At 37.4% G+C, this 19304-nt stretch overlaps 1 protein-coding gene across 1 annotated transcript; it reads right to left on the minus strand.

Moving 5' to 3' along the window:
- Nucleotides 1-12581: 12581 nt before the first annotated feature.
- LOC128196647 (uncharacterized) lies at nucleotides 12582-17054 on the minus strand. The gene is made up of 4 exons (XM_052878139.1): nucleotides 15755-17054; nucleotides 14298-15661; nucleotides 13910-14234; nucleotides 12582-12961 (listed from the first exon to the last, which is right to left on the minus strand). Exons 1-4 carry the CDS (start codon nucleotides 17052-17054, stop codon nucleotides 12582-12584), a joined length of 3369 nt encoding a protein of 1122 aa, XP_052734099.1.
- Nucleotides 17055-19304: the final 2250 nt, after the last annotated feature.

The raw sequence follows: 19304 nt of genomic DNA on the forward strand, positions 1-19304 counted from the left end.
CATTACTAGCACTTTTGAATGATGTTTGACTGAAGATACAAAAGTGGATGTGCAATAAAAAACCATATGCAACCACATAGTAAAGAAAATACTAATTTCCTACATATGTAAAGTTGTACTACCCCACTCAGTGGACACGGAAGAAAAAAATACCATATGCAACCACATAACTTGGGTCTACAGGCAGCTAGATCAGAAATAAATTCAATCAATTTACGAAACCTATATAAAACACAATAGCAAATGAAACGTAGGGATATACAAATGAACCTCCTCAGCTCTAATCGTTGTGGAAATCCCTCAATGCACTGCTTCAGCTCACAAACTCGTGTCCTTTCGTAGTCAATCGGGCAAGCTCAACCACCTAACGACCACCACCACCGAAACAAGAACCTTTTCTTTTGCTGGGAAGAACCAATATTGCAATAACACTTCAAATACACACGAGACGAAGGAGGGAGGATTCGCAACAGAGAGAGCGGCGAGAAAACCTATTCTCTGGTCGACCAAATCGGGCGTGCTCAACCACCTGGCGACCACCACCGAAAGAAGAACTTGAACATTCACCATAAAGAACCAACGATGCACCAATGGCTTCAAATACCCACGAGACCAAGGGTGGGGGGAATCACAACAGAAATGATGGAGCTAGGTTTTTTAGTCCACTAAATCGATCTGAGAGAGGGAATCCCAATGTTTAGGTTTTAATCATCCGGCAAATTACCGAAGGCCCAATATCCGTCAGTGATTAAAATAACCACACCATTACCGAAGGCTATAAGGCCGTCGAAAAAAGACCGCCGATAATGCACGTGTTTCCTGTACTGCCTCGCTCACTCTCTCCTCCATGTGAACCACGCTCTTTTTTTCCCGAATCTTTCTCATTTTCCAGAGACTACTCCCATCAACACTCGAAACCTAATACCCTATTTTCCTTCTTTTTCCAATGCAACCCAAACAGAAACCTTGAATCATTGATTTCTCTACAACCCATAACCCTACTCCCCACTCAATACATAAGCAAACTGAAATTCGTTAAGGTATCGTAAAACAACCATTACATGGTAAATGCACTGAAAACAACCATCACAAGAATAAGCGCAAGAAAATCATCCAAACCCAATACACATGATATAAGCGCAAGACTACCTAAAATAGAAGTTTTCTCTTTCCTATACTTAAGGATCATATAATTAATATAAAAAAATAACTTACTCTCTTCTCTGAACCCATCTGAAAATTTGAAAATAAAACTAAAACTAATTAATAACTTTTTATACTACTCCTAAATACTTTAATCACCTAATTCCATAGCATAATTAAATATCTAATATTCAAAATTATAAAATAAAAATATAAAATATTTTTCTTCTATCTGGGTTTTACCGCTACAAATAACATTTGAAGAAATTAATACTTCTAATTTTAAATTACAAAAAGTTTTCATATTTGTATTTCACAAAATATTATCTTAATAATTTTTTCATAATTTGGATATTACTTTCTTACATTCAGGATGACAATATTACCCTATAAAATGACATCATTATAATATAAATTGATTATCCACTATGCAACAATTATACGTTGCCACATATCACTTTAATAAAAGAAATAAAAATAACACTTTGCATAAAGAATAGGAATTATATTACTATCTCATAGACACATTAAATAACTCTAAAATAAATTAGAACAAAACACTCCTAGTGATAAATTAAATATTTTAACTTTTTTAATATTGCATTAATTAATTTTTTATTAAGTAATATAAATTTATACATATATATATACACAAAAACACACACATATATTGGATTTAAATATTTAAATATTGGATTTAAAATATTTAGCTTTCTATATTTAAATATTGGATTTTAAATATGAAACATAGTCAAAATTTACATTTAAAGTAATTATATCTTAAATGTATTTAAGGTCAAAATAATTACATTTAAAGTCAAAATATATTATTTTGACTAAATATACTTAAGAATGAAAAAGTATAATATATTTTTTCCTTACGTGTTTAGCTTTCTATATTTAAATATTGGATTTTAAATATGAAACATTGTCAAAATTTACATTTAAAGTAATTATATCTTTATATAATAAATAAGTTATTAATATTTTTATTTTTAAATAAATTTTATTGACTAATTAACTTTTAATGGAAAGAGTATAATAATTATTTCTCTATAAATTCATGGTTAGCTTTCTGAAAACAATACCAAAGACTTTTCCTTCTATTCATATTTTGAATCCTTAGAAAACTTACAAAAGAGATATGGAAAAAGTTGAGATAAAAGCTATTGGAGTTTTAGTTATGGTGATGATTCTTTCACTACTACAAATTCATTGATTACCGAAGGATATATATATGGGTTTGCTAACTTGCATAAGTATATTTTCAGTTGGTACATTTTAGTAATGTGTATCGGGTTTTAGTAGACAAAAATACCCTAATAGATCATGAATTCTAAGTTTTAAGGTTAAGGACATTTTAATAATTTTCATTCCCAAAAATGAAAATGAAAAAAGAAACCCCGAAAGTTTGGTTCACCTCCCTCATTCCTCTCTACCTTTTCTCTTTTATCTTTCTCACTCTAACATTTTCTTAGTCATGCACTACAAAAAAGAAGGGCATTACCGAAGGCCAGAAGCCCTCGGTAACAGCCCGAAACCGTCGATAAAAGGTAATTACACGGTCAAAGAGCCCTCGGTAAATCTCTTGTCGTTAATTACCAAGGGCCAGAAGCCTTCGGTAAAAGCCTTCGGTAATTACCTAACGTGGGTAGTTATTGAAGGGAAAAAGCCTTCGGTAAGTTGGAGGCATATCTAAGGCACAATTGTATTTGTTATGAAACCAACACTTCATGACAAAAATAACACTACACATAAGGCACGTGACTTTAGACAAAACTGGAAAATGAATATGCAAGCTGGAATTCAACTCAAGCAAACGAAATTCACTGATTAAAATGATGAAGAAACACTAAGGAACACTGGAAGTACAAGCACAACAAGTACAAACATGATTTAAACCAATTTCTCACCATTTTAGTACACTTTCTTAGGTTCTAACTACTCAAAATTTGACTTTTAGGTAATTGTTTGCTTTTGAGTATTTTCCTAGTGTCATTTCACTACTTTAGACTTGTTAGGATATTAACATTAGTTATTGTTAGTCTACTTTAGGTGAATTGCCTCTTTCTCACCCTTTTAGTAGACTTTTTTAGGTTCTACATACTCAATTGCTTTTTTCAAATTTCCTAGCTTCATTCTACTAGTTTAAACTTGTTAGGATGTTCAATATAGTAGTACTCTTTTTAGGTTTTAGGTAGTGAAATTTTGAGATTTTGCTACTTGATCCAATTTGTCATCTCTATTAGCTTCATTTAAGTACTTTAAACTTGTTAGGATAACAACAATATACTTTCTTTGGTTATATTAGGTGAATTTCGAAATTTTTACCTATTTTTAGAACACTTTTTATGTTTTAAGTACTTCAATTTTGAGACTTCACCATTGAAGTCCAAAATCATATGTTGAACTTTGACTTTAGAGTTCACTTTCACAATTAAAGTCCAAATTCATGTACAAGTTGTTGGAGACTTTAAGAGACATATCTTTTAACATGTTGAAGGCCAAATTAATCACTGGAGTGCCCTTAACCACTACCAGTTGGAGCAAAGTTAACAAAGTTTAACCTAAGAGATGGTCTACTTTAGCCTTAGTAAGGAATTTTCAGTTTTTTAGTTAATATATAAACTATAAAACAACTATAACTTTGGTTCCTTCTTCTAGTTTGGTAACTTGGGGGATTCAAGATAGTATATAACCAACATATATGCATGTTGGTTTGTCCTTGTACTCTACTTCATCCTTATAGTTACTCATTTTAAGTCTTACCCTGTATTGAAAGAAATTTTTAAGGGTGTTGTCATGGTCTTTTTCCAAGAGGGAATTTCGGTTGAAGGGTGGGGAACAAGGTGTGGAGATTATATATAAGAAGAATATGCATCACAGACAACACAAGAGAGAAGACAAACAAAATTTTATTTACCAAAAGGAGGGGCCAACATGTTTATTTATCAAATTGTTGCATGGCTATAGGCTTTTAGACAGATCAATCAGGAGCAAAATAAAGCAAGGTAAACAGAATAAGACATCATTTACCTACCTGCAAATGATGAAGTCTTCGACACTTGAGTGTAGCCCTTAAACAATGACACTTTTGCAACTAACTTTAACCCACTCCGTTTGAAGCTTCCAAACGTTATGTGCTCCTAATTGAAACCCCAAAACCTTGTACAATAATGGACAATTTTAATTAGCAAAATACAACAACAACAAAAGATTAATCATCAAACACCCTATATCCATCCCAAACCTAAACAACTTTAACTTTAACGTTTCTGACAATATTTACCAGAATCTACTTATGCAAACAATTGACTTGTCAAAGTAACATGTGTTTCCACTAACTCTGTCCGTGAATTAATTTGGTCCATGAGCCATGTTCATTTGGTTTTGTTATATAAGATAATTCTATTGTCCACTCACGGTCAGATTATAAACAAAGCTACTTACTTCTTCATCATACACAATTACCACTTCATATTATATATACATACATATATATATATATATATATATATATATATATATATATGTATATTCAAATTCTGTGGTGGCTAATATTACTTGATTGTCATATGCAGAGATTTCTACACCAACAAAATGAGACTTGTAGTTCACCATTTCAAATGATAATAAAACTAGTTCAACTAGCTTTTGAAAGGTCTCGAATTTAGCTCCTAGTAGCTCGAATTGTTAACTAATTAATCAAGCCCTTTAATTAAATAAAACACTTTAATAATTTATGGAAGAGAAATAAAAAAATAAATAAGGATAAGATGGTCTTTCCTCTAATATTTTATCCATGAATCATTTACTTAATCATATAACTTCCAATTCAGAGACATTAAGTCATTTGCTCTTTTGCTCTTTAACCTATACTGCATTTCCTCATTATTTACTCTAACCACACCTCATTATTTCATTTTTAATACATTATGTCTAGCATTTTTCACTTTTTAACATCAACTTATTCATATAAATATTGTCACAGTTTATTTAAAGATTTCTAATTAGATTTCAGAATCTAAATCATACCAACAGAAGACTTAGTACTCTGGAAACCTAATAAAGAGGGAGGATATATGATAGCAACGAGGACTATACACATAGAGGGCATACTCTAAAGTCCAAAAAAAAATAATAATAAAAATAAAAAATAAATAAAAATATTATCTATTGTAATAAATCATATCAATTACTTTTGTAGTAATAATTTTAATGGATAGAAAAATGTAAATTTTGGATATAAAATTATAGTAATTCTAGAAGGAGAGTTTCAAAATTTTGATAACTTATTTAGAATTTTTTTAAGCAAATTGAATAATAAAAAGTGAATAGTGAATAGTGAATAGTGAATAGTGAATAGTGAATAGTAAAAAGTGAATAGTAAAAAAAATGAATAGTGCCAAAGGGATAAGGAAGCCACGTTGGTGCAAAGAGGATCAGATAGAATTTGGATTAAAATAATATTTTTAATAAAATAAGGAATAGTAAAAAAAAAAAAAAACAAATAGTGCCAAAATTTTGGCCTATAAATAGCAAGCTTGGGAAATGAAATTTTTGCAGCAAGAGGTAGAGAGAATTATGAGAAAGGAAGAAATTAGGAAGTTTTTGGAGTAGGAAGAAATTTTAGAGTAGAGGTTCTGAAGAGTTTTCGGGGAAACAAATTCGGAGCAAGAGAAGTCTGGAATAGAGGTAAGGGGAGTTACATTTTGTTTGGTATTATTTTGAGTCTTGTATATGTTCCTTTTGGTTGATCTTAAATCTTGAATGTGAAGTATTTTGTTTCTGTATGATTTTGAATTTTGGATGAGAACATGCTTCTGTGTTTAGATCCAAGTGTGATAGTTGTAAAATGTGATGTTGATTATGTTATGCCATATGTTTATTGTTTTCCTTATTCGTTTTTATTTTTGGATGGATTAGAAGTTGTCTAACCGGCTCTGCCAGATTCAACTTCTTGTTTCCCCATACTTTATAGTGTTTTCCTTATTCGTTTTTTATTTTTGGATGGATTAGAAGTTGTCTAACCGGCTCTGCTAGATTCAACTTCTTGTTTCCCCATACTTTATATTGTTTTCCTTATTCGTTTTTATTTTTGGATGGATTAGAAGTTGTCTAACCGGCTCTGCCAGATTCAACTTCTTGTTTCCCCATACTTTATATTGTTTTCCTTATTCGTTTTTATTTTTGGATGGATTAGAAGTTGTCTAACCGGCTCTGCCAGATTCAACTTCTTGTTTCCCCATACTTTATATTGTTTTCCTTATTCGTTTTTATTTTTGGAAGGATTAGAAGTTGTCTAACCGGCTCTGCCAGATTCAACTTCTTATTTCCCCAAACCTGTTATTATTCTTATTATTTAATTACATTGTATTCCTGGAAGGATGAGAAGTTGTCTAACCGGCTCTGCCAGATTCAACTTCTTGTTTCCCCAGAACTTTTATTGTTCTATTTAATTTTTATTGCATCTTCCTGAAAGGATGAGAAGTTATCTAACTGGCTCTGCCAGAGTCAACTTCTTGTTTCCCCAAATTTTTTTATTAAAGTTTATTTTAATGATTGTAAAATATTTGATTCTTCTTCGGTGACCATTTATAGTAACATTTTATTATTGTTAATTTGTTTGTAATATATTTATCTTGTATGATTTCTGTGTTGAATGTATTTTATGATGTTGATATGAAATTATGAATCTGAACATGATATGAGTTTTATGAGGATATTTTGTAATAGTATGATATGAGTTGAGGAATATGAGCATGATATGAGTCTCATGGAGAGATTCTATATTGGTATGGTATTAGTGTATATGTTGATGTTGAGGGTCCAGTTGTTGGTGGTTATCCTAAAACTCTAATAATTGTCCAGTCTCAATTAGAGAAGGATGTGTTATATGGTGAGAGTAGTAGGAGGTCCTAGTGTATGTTCATAGACGTTAATGGACTAACCTTATGGGTGATGTGATATATTATATTTGGCCATAACTATGTTGTTGATGTCACGACAAGTGCATGACCACCCGAGACTTCCATCAACATTATATCCGGATAATAGAGTCTAGTATGATAATTGCATCTTGCATGAATTTATGGTGAATGTATTACGTATAATAATAGTGTAATGTTTTTCTATGAATGTTGCATGGTAGCTCACCCTTACTTGTTTGTTTGTGCCGGAAAATCTTATTTTTTGCGATGATCGTATAACGTTTATGTTATACGGGAGCAGATGCCGGAACGACGTCCGAACCAATTCAAGTGAAGGAGGAAGCAGCAGAAAAATGAAGAGTAGTTTAAAGAAATAAATAAATAAATTTAGGAGTGTTGTAATGATGTAAAAAAAATAATGTATTTCCAGTACGAACTATACTACTCCTAAATGGATGATTGTAATATTGTACGAGGTTTTTATTTTTAATGAAATAATTTGTGTGTGAGATGTTAAAAAAAATGTTAATTTTTGGGGTGTTACACATACAACCTTAAATATGTTTGCACATCAGTATGTTAAGTATTTTGGCCAAAGGTAAATCTTTATGGTTACATTATCATTGTTCTAGTTCCAAATTGGTAAAGAAGGTTATAATTTGAATGTAATAGGTTGGCTATCAAAGAAGGAACATAACTCTCTCGGTTACAACTCTTGTGCAATTATACTACAAGGAAGAGTAACTCATGACCTCAAAGCTCATGCAGCAAACAGTCCAAACAAAAATTCCTTTGCATATATCAAATTATTAAAAATCAAAACCAGATTCAAATATTGCAATACTAAAACGTTCAACGGGTCCTTGTTTTAGTTTTCATTGGATTAAGCTACTGATTTGATGAGCTATTATGTTCTTCATGGATTTAAAATGACTGAGGGTAACAATTACGAAATTATTACTCCTATCCATGCTTATTTAAGGCAGAAAACGCACACAATGAAATATAAAATGTTCCTCTTCAACTTCAATTTATTAACAGTGGTTCCATCATATAAGCATAATCAAAAATACATTCCTAGCAGTAGTAAACTATTTTGCACATCTAGGAGCCTCCCTTGACGAAGACAAGAACCCTCCTCACAACAACGTCCACACACCGTGATGTTAACAGACCACCCTCCTGACTACAAATGCACTGCAACTAGAGAAAAGAATCAAACCTTAGCTGGAAAAAAAATTCTGCACTAGAAAAAGTCCCTAGTTTGGTGGTTTGATACTAAAAAACATATGCAAGTGATTTAAACACACAACTGAATGTTCAAGTAACTTTATTTGATAATTTTAATTGTCTTTAAACTCTAAAATGAGTTAGAAACAGCCTGGAACTCAAAATCACTACTACACTTCTATTTTAACTCAAAAAGTAATGGTTTTCACTGTGTTAAATGTCCTTGCAATGTCCAGTTCGAGTTTGACCATGCTTACTTGTTGTTTTCAAGCTTAGTTTAGTGTATTTGCACTTTCTACAGTCATTTGCATGGATAGCTAGCTGTTTGAATCATTATAACATAGAATGAGGTGTGTAGTTGTTTAATTTGCGACATTATTAGCTGTTATAAGGTCAAATTTTTGAATCTACTATTTTTATGCCAAAAAATAGCTCAAAAGACTTTGTTTTGATGATTTAAATTTGTTCTAAAATTCTAATTTGACTTATAACCACTGTTCTATAATTTCACAACTCAAAACCTCAATTTACAGTTCATTTTTCCTAGTGCAAAGTTGAATCCAACTTTGATTTTTGAATTTTTGCATTTGTAATTGGTTTGAGTTGTAACAAAAGCTCGGTTGTGATTTGAACTGAAACATGTGAAAAAGAAACATTATACAGGTGCTAAAAGGCATTTACTTTAATGGTTTGATCATGAGCACACTCTTTTTGGTAAAAATTTATTGATTCTAATGCTTGAGACAAGTGTATTTGATACATGCATACATGTTTCAAGTGCTAACAATCACAAATTATCATTAAATCTCAATTAGAGTAGTTGAGTTGATCATTTTGCTAGTTTTATCATTGTTTCTGCTTTTTGTAGAGCTTTGCATTGTGCTTTAGTCTTTGAGTGGTTTTAGGTCACTTTATATCTCCTAGTTGATAGTCTGCAGCTAGGTCTAGTTGATTAGGACCTTCTTATGCATTTAATTGAACCACCCAGCCTTTACTCTGCTGTTTCTCCATTCTGCAACAATTATTAGTGAAATTTTCGGCATTTAAGGGAACTGCCACTATCAATTGTTGATTCTATGTGTGATAAGCATCTTTTTAATTTTTACTTCAAAATTGGTTGGCTTCTTCTACTACCTTTGAGTACTAACACATGTGTATTCCTTTAGATTTTGAAACTCTATCATCAAAGTTGGTTAGATTAGAAGTCCTTGACATAAGTTGGAACTATTTGACTAATGACATTTTGCCATCTCTAAGAGAGATTCACATCTCTAGAAGAACTCTATTTGTCTGACAATGAATTTGACTCAGATAATCATATCCAAGGTGGAATAATTTTCCCATTTCATTTGTAAAGCTAAGGATACTGATAAGCTTCAGGATAATATATATATGTATGTAATGTAAGATACTTTACCTTGCAGGTTTATGCTCTATGTTGAAGAATCTTGAGGTCCTTCACTTGTCTTACAACAACTTCAATGACAGTGATATTGCATTCTCAGTGGACTTTCTTCTCTAAAGTCTTTAAATTTAGGATACAGTGAATTGACTCCAAGATCAATTCTTAGTATGTTACACTTCCTACATCTCAAATCATCATCATGTTTTTTGGTTGAAAATATATGAGTGTAATGAGTATGTATATTACTAGATATATCAAAGATAAGGTCTCTAGAGATTCTTGAGATGGAGGGGAACCAGTTGAATGAGACTATTTTTTGGCGTTTAGGTTAGTTATGCTTATTCTTTGTTTTACCGAAGTAGATTCGAATCAATGAAAATATGGATGCTCCTTATTTTGTGTGTATACTCATAATTAGATGTTGTCAATTTTGTTTCTATCAAAGAAGGATGGATTTACGTGGCCACCCACTTTACAAGTCCTAAAGCTGACTTGAAACAGTTTCTCCAATGAATTTCTCTCATCTCTAAGTGGGCTTCAACGTCTCAAATCCCTTGATTTAAGATCAAACCGATTAAACGGATTGCTCGATATAAGTGGTTAGTATAACTATTGTTTTTAAGGTGGTTGGACTTAGACTTAGACCTAAAATTTGTAACCTACAAGTTCTACTAAGTACACTTTAAACCATTCAATCAATATTAAAGGTTCACTTCGTAGTTGAAGTTTTGTGTAGTTAGAGCACACAGTTGCACGCATTAGAAGCAAAGGCAACATACCAATAAACTTTCTCAATCAAACAACATCATACACTGCTGTCACAAGAACATCAAACAGATTCAAGAACATTGTAACTCATAATGAATTTTTAAACGCACAACTTACCTCAACCGAGAAAGCCCTTGACGATGGCAACCTTTGTACAGCACGACAACCACATAAGCCCACAATGACCCCTCCAACGAAGTCCCTCAACCAATTTCCTTCAAGTTCTGAGCACACCGTCTTCTGGTCGCCACAACACCGTCATCACGTCGCGACCACCACCTTCGAACAACCCCCTCGGAATAATGTAGTCCCGCAACCACCACCCTCCTCCCCGGCACTATCCTAACGTCGACACAGTAATTGCAGCAAAAAAGGGGGTTAATTTTGATTTTTACACGCTAGAGGAAGATGGTTGCATAATGAAAACTAAGGCCAGAGATTTAACGGATGTACGGAGAATGAATGTCTAATACTTTAGAACGAACGCTATTTTATCAAATAATTATTCAATTCGTACGAGCACTTGATATGAGACCTTGCTCGATTTAGAACGGACGCTCGTTATAAGACCGAGCGCTATTTCGGACGAACGTTTGGTGGAATACCGTGCGCCGTTTTAAGACAAACGTTCGACATAAGGCCGAACGCTATTAAGAACGAACGCTCGACGTAAGGCCGAACGCTATCAAAGACGAACGCTCGACATAAGGCCGAACGCTATCAAAGACGAACGCTCGACATAAGGCCGAACGCTATCAAAGACGAACGCTCGACATAAGGCCGAACGCTATCAAAGACGAACGCTCAACATAAGGTCGAACGCTATCAAAGATGAACGCTCAAACATTCAAATGGGGACGCTCGTTCTCGAGCAGAGTTCTTTCCAAATGAAAGAATTCCATTCTAAATTATTTTCCAGGAAAACCGAACGGTATAAGACCGTACGATGACGAGCGTCTTTTATCATAGGGAAGTGTTTTAAATTTCAGATTTCTCAACCTTAGCAGAATTTTCCAGATTTCAAATTTATAAACTTTATAACTTTCATTCCAGATTTAATTCACCTTAAACATCATCATCATACAGATCTCAACATTTTAATCCTTCCAACTATACAATAACCATACTCCGTTCATACATAATCAAATCAACATACATTTCAAACCACCACAACATATATAATACATACAAGCAGTGCTCATTCATGACAGATAAATCAAAATCAGAAATCATATTCCATAACAATGGTCATCCATACAGCTCCAACATCATGCTTTTAATACATGTAAGTATAAATTAAACATATAAGCTTCCCTTACCCGGATCAATGAAGGAAACGTCCTAACACAAGACTTTTGGTTCGTCCAGCTAACGATATCCTACCCTCAACGTCTCTTGATTCTTCTTACAACAAATCTATCCACAGAAAATGAATCCTTTAGACCACACACACGCATGCAGTCAACAACTAGGTTTTCCAGAAACCCTAGGGACGTGCTACTGAAAGAGAACTTACCAATTTCCGTTCTTGAAACTGTTCGGTCCAATGCGTAGCTCTTGGTTCAGCGGACGTTCCTACGGTGCTGAAACGTGATCGGAGAACAACTGGGTGAATTACAGTAGAGAGAAGTAGGGAGGTTTTAGAGAGAGGTTGGAGAGAAATGAAGGGATGAGTTCTGAGGTAGAAGATGAGTGCATGCAGGTGAGAGAGATTTTCGAAAAATGGAAGTTTTGTTAATTTCCACGCCCCCACGGACGAGCGTCTCCTCTGCTGACACCTGCACACCCACTCCTGACTTCAGAAACTTCTAACGTGACAGATGGCATTCATGCATGCAGAGAGTGGGAAAAAGATTTTTTCAGAAATTGGTTTTATTCCCAAGTCAAACGGACGTCCTCTGGTACACGGACACCTGTCTTCCATTAGCATTTTCAGAATTCCCTTTTTTGTGACACTTGGCGGAGGGGTTTCAAATTAGAGAGTGGGTTTTAATGGCTGAGCATTGAAATGGCGTGTATTAATGGTGATGTGACAGGAATTATTACTACTAATTATTAGGGGTTTCACATTCTCCCTAACTACAAAAATTTTCGTCCTCGAAAATTTAAAACTCACCCGTAAACAAGTGCGGATACAAGTCCCTCATAGCGTCCTCTACTTCCCACGTTGAATCGCCAGTCTTCGCGTCCCACACCATTTTAACTAGACGAACGTCCTTGCCCTTATATAGCTTGGTGCGGCTGTCTTCCACGCGGACGGGTTGTAATTCCAACGTTCGGTCATGACAAAGCTGAACATCTTCCAACTCCAGTACGTGAGATGGATTCGCTATGTACTTCCGAAGTTGGGAAACGTGGAATACTGGATGAAGATTTGATAATTGAGGTGGCAAGGCAAGTTCATAAGCTACTGGTCCAATCTTCTTCAAAATCTGGTATAGTCCTATGAACTTGGGAGATAGCTTCTTTGGACGAATGGCTCGGCCTACACCAGTGATCGGATTGAGTCGAAGGAATACATGGTCACCTGCAGCGAACTCCAAGGGTCTTCTTCTTCGATCCGCATATGATTTCTGCCTGCTAAGGGACGTCTTCAATCTATCTTGAATCAATTTAACCTTCTCGGTCGTTTACTAGATGAGCTCAGGTCCAGTTATCACGTTCTCTCCATCTTGAAACCAACAAAGTGGCGTTCGACATTTTCTCCCATAGAGAGCTTCAAACGGCGCCATACCTATGCTCGACTGATAGCTATTGTTGTACGTGAACTCTACTAGAGGCAGGACTTCATCCCAAGTACCCAAATGATCTAGGACGCACGTCCTCAGTAAATCTTCCAGCGTCTGGATGGTCCGTTCAGACTGGCCGTCTGTTTGCAGATGATATGCTGAACTCATCTGCAGTCTGCTTCCCAATTCTCCTTGTAAGGACTGCCAAAACCGAGATGTGAATCTCGTGTCTCGGTCAGAAATTATGCTTGAAGGCACCCCATGCAGACGAACGATCTCTTGGATATATAACTTAGCCAAATTTTCCATCGACATCTTCAAGTTTACGGCCAGGAAGTGGGCGCTCTTCGTTAGCCTATCCACGATCACCCAAATAGAGTCATGATTCCTGACCGTTCGTGGTAGATGAGTCACAAAGTCCATGGAGATGTTGTCCCACTTCCATTCTGGAATCTCCAACTGTTGGAGCAAGCCACCTGGTCGTTGGTGTTCAGCCTTTGCACGTTGACAAGTCAGGCAGGATGCCACAAAACGAGCGACGTCACTTTTCATTCCAGGCCACCAGAACGAGCGTCGAAGATCTTGATACATCTTAGTCATACCAGGGTGCATGCTAAGACGACTATGATGGGCTTCCTCCAAGATGATTCGTTTCAGTTCGCCGTCGTTAGGAACGCACGTCCTACCCTTGTAACGCAACATACCGTCCGTTCCCGTATTGAAATCCTTATCTTTATTAAAACCGAGCGCGCTTAATATCTTCACCAGCTCTTCATCCTCACGTTGCTTCATTCTGATCCGATCAAACACATTGCTAGATATTCTAAGGTTACAGCACTTGATGCTACTTGGCTCCAACTTAAAATGCAACCTTAGATCTCGGAAACTCTCAACCAATTCCAGCTCTTTAACCATCATTACCGAGACATGAACTGCCTTTCTGCTTAGGGCGTCCGCCACTACGTTAGCTTTTCCAGGATGATAGAGCAGCTCAAACTCATAGTCTTTTAGGAATTCTAACCAACGCCTCTGCCTCATGTTCAACTCCTTCTGATCAAATAAATATTTGAGGCTCTTGTGGTCACTGAAGACTTGGAAAGTAGATCCGTACAAGTAATGTCTCCAAGTCTTCAGTGCAAAGACGACCGCTGCTAGCTCCAGGTCGTGCGTTGGGTAATTCTTCTCATAGATCTTCAATTGACGAGATGCGTATGCTACTGCCCGCTTCTCTTGCATAAGCACACAGCCCAACCCTTGATGAGACGCGTCGCAGTATACCTCAAAGGGTTTGGACGTGTCCGGAATGATCAACACTGGAGCGCTCGTCAACTTTACTTTTAGCTCCTGGAACCGCTCCTCGCACAGATCAGTCCACGCGAACGGTTGGTCTTTCCTGGTAAGCTGCGTCAGTGGGGCTACTATCTTGGAAAATCCTTCAATAAAGCGCCTATAGTAGCCCGCAAGACCAACGAAACTCCTTACCTCCGTGACCGAACGCGGACTCGCCCAATCTATAACCGCTCGTACCTTTGCTGGATCTACCGAGATCCCTTCAGCTGATACAATGTGTCCCAAAAATTGCACCTCCTTCATCCCGAATTCACACTTGGATAGTTTGGCATATAACTCCTTCTCCCTCAACACGGTTAGCACTGCCCTCAAGTGTTCTTCATGTTCATCCTTGGTCTTGGAGTAGATGAGAATATCATCTATGAAAACGACCATGAACTTGTCCAGGTACGGCCTGAAGATACGATTCATATAATCCATGAACACTGCGGGAGCGTTCGTCACTCCAAATGGCATCACTACATACTCGTAGTGTCCATAACGAGACCTGAATGCTGTCTTCTGGATGTCGTCCTCCTTCACCCTGATCTGGTGATATCCCGAACGTAAATCAATCTTAGAAAACACCGTTGCCCCATGCAGCTGATCCAACAAGTCATCTATCCTTGGCAATGGGTACTTGTTCTTGATGGTCAGCTTGTTCAATTGCCTGTAGTCTATGCATAACCGAGAGCTGCCATCCTTCTTCTTCACCAAGAGCACAAGCGCTCCCCATGGTGATACGCTCGGCCTGATAAATTGTTTCTCCATCAGTTCCTCTATTTGCTTCTTAAGTTCAACCAACTCTGCAGGCGCCATACGGTATGGTTGAACAGAGATGGGTGCGGCTGTTGTCACCAAATCAATGGTGAATTCAACTTCACGAGTCGGGGGTAGACCCGGTATTTCTTCAGGAAAGACGTCAGGAAACTCATCCAAAACCATCCGCTCCTCACTGCCAACAACGGACGTTCGTTCTTGCCTCAATTCTCCAAGTTCTTGGTCTTCATGCGTCATGATTAGGAAGCAACTCGCACCTTCCATTATATCCTCCTTTAACTGACCGAGCGTTACCGCTAATTCTTCATCCTCTTCACTCGGAAATATCAACTCCTTCTTCCCACAATCTATGAGAATGTGATTGGTGGCCAACCAATCCATTCCTAAAATCACCTCCAACCCTTGAAGAGGTAGGCAGATGAGGTTTACTTTATATTTACGCTCTTGTACTTCTATAGGACAATGGACGCACATAGTGGACGTCCTCACCTCTCCAGCCGCTGGGGTTGACACCACCAGATCAAACTGCATCTCACTCACTTCTAATCCCAGTTTGCCAACGTACGCCTTCGAGATGAAGGAATGTGTTGCTCCCGAATCAAACAGCACGCAACAAGATTTACCATATACTAAGCATGTACTGATGATGACTGTACCTGAGCTGGCTGCCTCCGCTCCAGTTATCGCATACACACGCCCAACAGCTTGGGCTCGTCCACCTCTCCCTTGCTGATTCCTTCCCGCGTTTGGTGGTCTCATCCCCGCTCGACCACCCATGTTGCACTCGTTCCCCAAGTGCCCATTTCGTCCACACCGATTACAGTGCTTTCCTCCCGCCAACTGAGGACATGACGAACGGTAATGTGGTCCACCACATTGGAAACAAGTAATGTTTCCGTACTGTCCAGCTTGTCCAGCAGGAACCAAAGCTTGAGAACTGTTCGTGTTGGACGACTGACCAGGACGACCGTAAGGAGTCCTTCTCTGAACAGTACCTCCCCTGGACAAAATAGGCCCCCTACTCACTTGTTGTTGTTTCTTCTGTCGTTCAGCTTCTGCCATATTCTTCTCCAAAACTTTGGCCCTCTCAACCATGGCAGGAAACGTTCGGATACACAGGCTGGAAATCAATACCTTCAGGTCACTCCGCAAACCGTTCTCAAATTTGCGACACTGCCACTCTCCACTTGTGGCCATCGTATTGAAACGAACCAAGTGTTTGAACTTGTTCGTGTACTCAGAAACGGACATCCCACCTTGGACGAGTTGCAGAAATTCAACCTCCTTGGCAAAGCGGACGCTGTCAGGGAAATATTCTTTATAAAACTTGCTTCTGAATACTTCCCAAGTGATCGGTTGATGCGCATCCGCCAGGATAGCTCTCGCACTCGCCCACCAGTGGCTCGCTTCTCCAGTCAATAAATACTCTGTGTACGCCAACCTGTTTTCATCCGGACACCTCTTGGCGTTGAAAATCTTTTCCATGTCCCTGAGCCACTGGTCTGCCTCGTCAGGGAGGCCCTTACCATTAAACTTTGCCGGATGATGCTGGAGAAAACTCTCCAAACTCCACTCAGCAGCAGGCTGGGCAGCGTTGGAAGAGGACGCTCCCGATGTTCCTCTGGTTGCCGCCAGGATTTCCATTAACTGCCTTTGGGTTGTTTCAGAATTGACACGCGAAGCCTCCAAACTTTGCATGGCATTCTGATTCTGCTGCATCAGTGTGGCATTCTGCTCCATCAGGGTCGTGTTTTGTTGTTGCAGTCGGTCGATCACTGTTTCCAACAACCTAGCGTTGTTGGACGCTTCCGGTTATGTAGGTTGTGGTGGAGGAGGGAGTCTAGGTTCCATTCGTTCCTTGGACACAGAGAAAAACGAACGTTAGTTACGTGTAAAGAGTTAAGATAAAATAACTCATTTAAGCACATTTTAAGCACACATCAAAACATAGTGCACTCATAACCTACAGCGTCCTTTAAGAGAACAAAACTACTCTGATACCACTAATGTAACATCCCAAAATATAGTAATTACCATAATCAGAATTTATTACATTTAGTTAATAATACAGTACAGTTTTACGTAAACCGAACGAGCGGTAATTAGCCGAACGGCATAAAGATACAGAAAAACGAACGCTTAAAACATACAAGAGTTTAAGGACGAACGGCTTTACAAAACTATAACCGAGCGTCCGCAAAATAAACATAGTAAAACTAAACTACACGAGCGAGCGCTCTAAGGCTCGGTTTTAACTTCAACATCCACCAGATTTGCGTCCTCCAAATTTTCTTCTTCCAGCATTTCTTCCAGTGACGCACCACCATCTGCTCACATCCACACGGATGATCATTGCAAGGACAGGACGAACGTACAGATACAATGGACAACACAAGGAAAAGACAAAAGGGTAAGCTTATATAGTTTAAGTTATACATCACACATACAATATTTCATTCCACACAAACACATAATTTAACATATAACATCAGGTAACATCAATATAAATGACGACCGTCCGGACTGTATGAACTGTGTAGCTACAGGCGTCCTTGCACCCGAGTGGTGTAGTAACTGGGATACACTCAACAGCTGCCCCTCGAGGTTAGTCCGTTCTTACGTCGCCCATGTTAACTTATGGACTAAGGACCTCCTGCCATTCCCACACATGAACTACCCTCCTCTACGTGAAGATGAGTATCACGGAATATCAGGATGGACCAAGCCAGCATTAGCTAACCACAGTCATACTTTACCAATTCAATATTCAACATATATGAGACGTTCCTCCCTGGAACGCTCGTCCAAAATCCAACATCACAAATTCAGTTCTCATAGGGTTCACACCATAATTTATCATATTCCATTATCTTTTACATCATTAGATTCAGGAGTCAAAAATGACGAACGCTCAATCCATTGAAGAAGTAGGACGAACGTCCAAATAAAGTTACTGGATACTCAGGGAAATATACAACAAACGTAATTTTCTATTTGGCCAGTTAGATGAACTGACTCGACTTGAAGTGTACTGGTACTTAGAAAATATTTGTGATAAAAACATGAACCAGATTTAATACACAATGGAGTGTCAAGAATACTTAGAATCATATTTGAAGATGGTTGCATAATGAAAACTAAGGCCAGAGATTTAACGGACGTACGGAGAATGAATGTCTAATACTTTAGAACGAACGCTATTTTATCAAATAATTATTCAATTCGTACGAGCGCTTGATATGAGACCTTGCTCGATTTAGAACGGACGCTCGTTATAAGACCGAGCGCTATTTCGGACGAACGTTTGGTGGAATACCGTGCGCCGTTTTAAGACAAACGTTCGACATAAGGCCGAACGCTATTAAGAACGAACGCTCGACGTAAGGCCGAACGCTATCAAAGACGAACGTTCGACATAAGGCCGAACGCTATCAAAGACGAACGCTCGACATAAGGCCGAACGCTATCAAAGACGAACGCTCGACATAAGGCCGAACGCTATCAAAGACGAACGCTCAACATAAGGTCGAACGCTATCAAAGATGAACGCTCAAACATTCAAATGGGGACGCTCGTTCTCGAGCAGAGTTCTTTCCAAATGAAAGAATTCCATTCTAAATTATTTTCCAGGAAAACCGAACGGTATAAGACCGTACGATGACGAGCGTCTTTTATCATAGGGAAGTGTTTTAAATTTCAGATTTCTCAACCTTAGCAGAATTTTCCAGATTTCAAATTTATAAACTTTATAACTTTCATTCCAGATTTAATTCACCTTAAACATCATCATCATACAGATCTCAACATTTTAATCCTTCCAACTATACAATAACCATACTCCGTTCATACATAATCAAATCAACATACATTTCAAACCACCACAACATATATAATACATACAAGCAGTGCTCATTCATGACAGATAAATCAAAATCAGAAATCATATTCCATAACAGTGGTCATCCATACAGCTCCAACATCATGCTTTTA

This window comes from Vigna angularis, chromosome 5, assembly GCF_016808095.1.
Source record: "Vigna angularis cultivar LongXiaoDou No.4 chromosome 5, ASM1680809v1, whole genome shotgun sequence".
In the NCBI taxonomy this organism is placed as follows: domain Eukaryota; kingdom Viridiplantae; phylum Streptophyta; class Magnoliopsida; order Fabales; family Fabaceae; genus Vigna; species Vigna angularis.

What these genes read in the sequence shown, in the direction of transcription:
- LOC128196647 (XM_052878139.1), bottom strand. Translation starts at nt 17,054, where the DNA reads ATGGAGCAGAATGCCACACTGATGCAGCAGAATCAGAATGCCATGCAA. An exon ending in TGTACGGATCTACTTTCCAA is followed by an intron (nt 14,235 to 14,297) that starts GTCTTCAGTGAC and finishes AACATGAGGCAG; the next exon opens with AGGCGTTGGTTAGAATTCCT. An exon ending in TTTCAATACGGGAACGGACG is followed by an intron (nt 12,962 to 13,909) that starts GTATGTTGCGTT and finishes TCACTGGTGTAG; the next exon opens with GCCGAGCCATTCGTCCAAAG.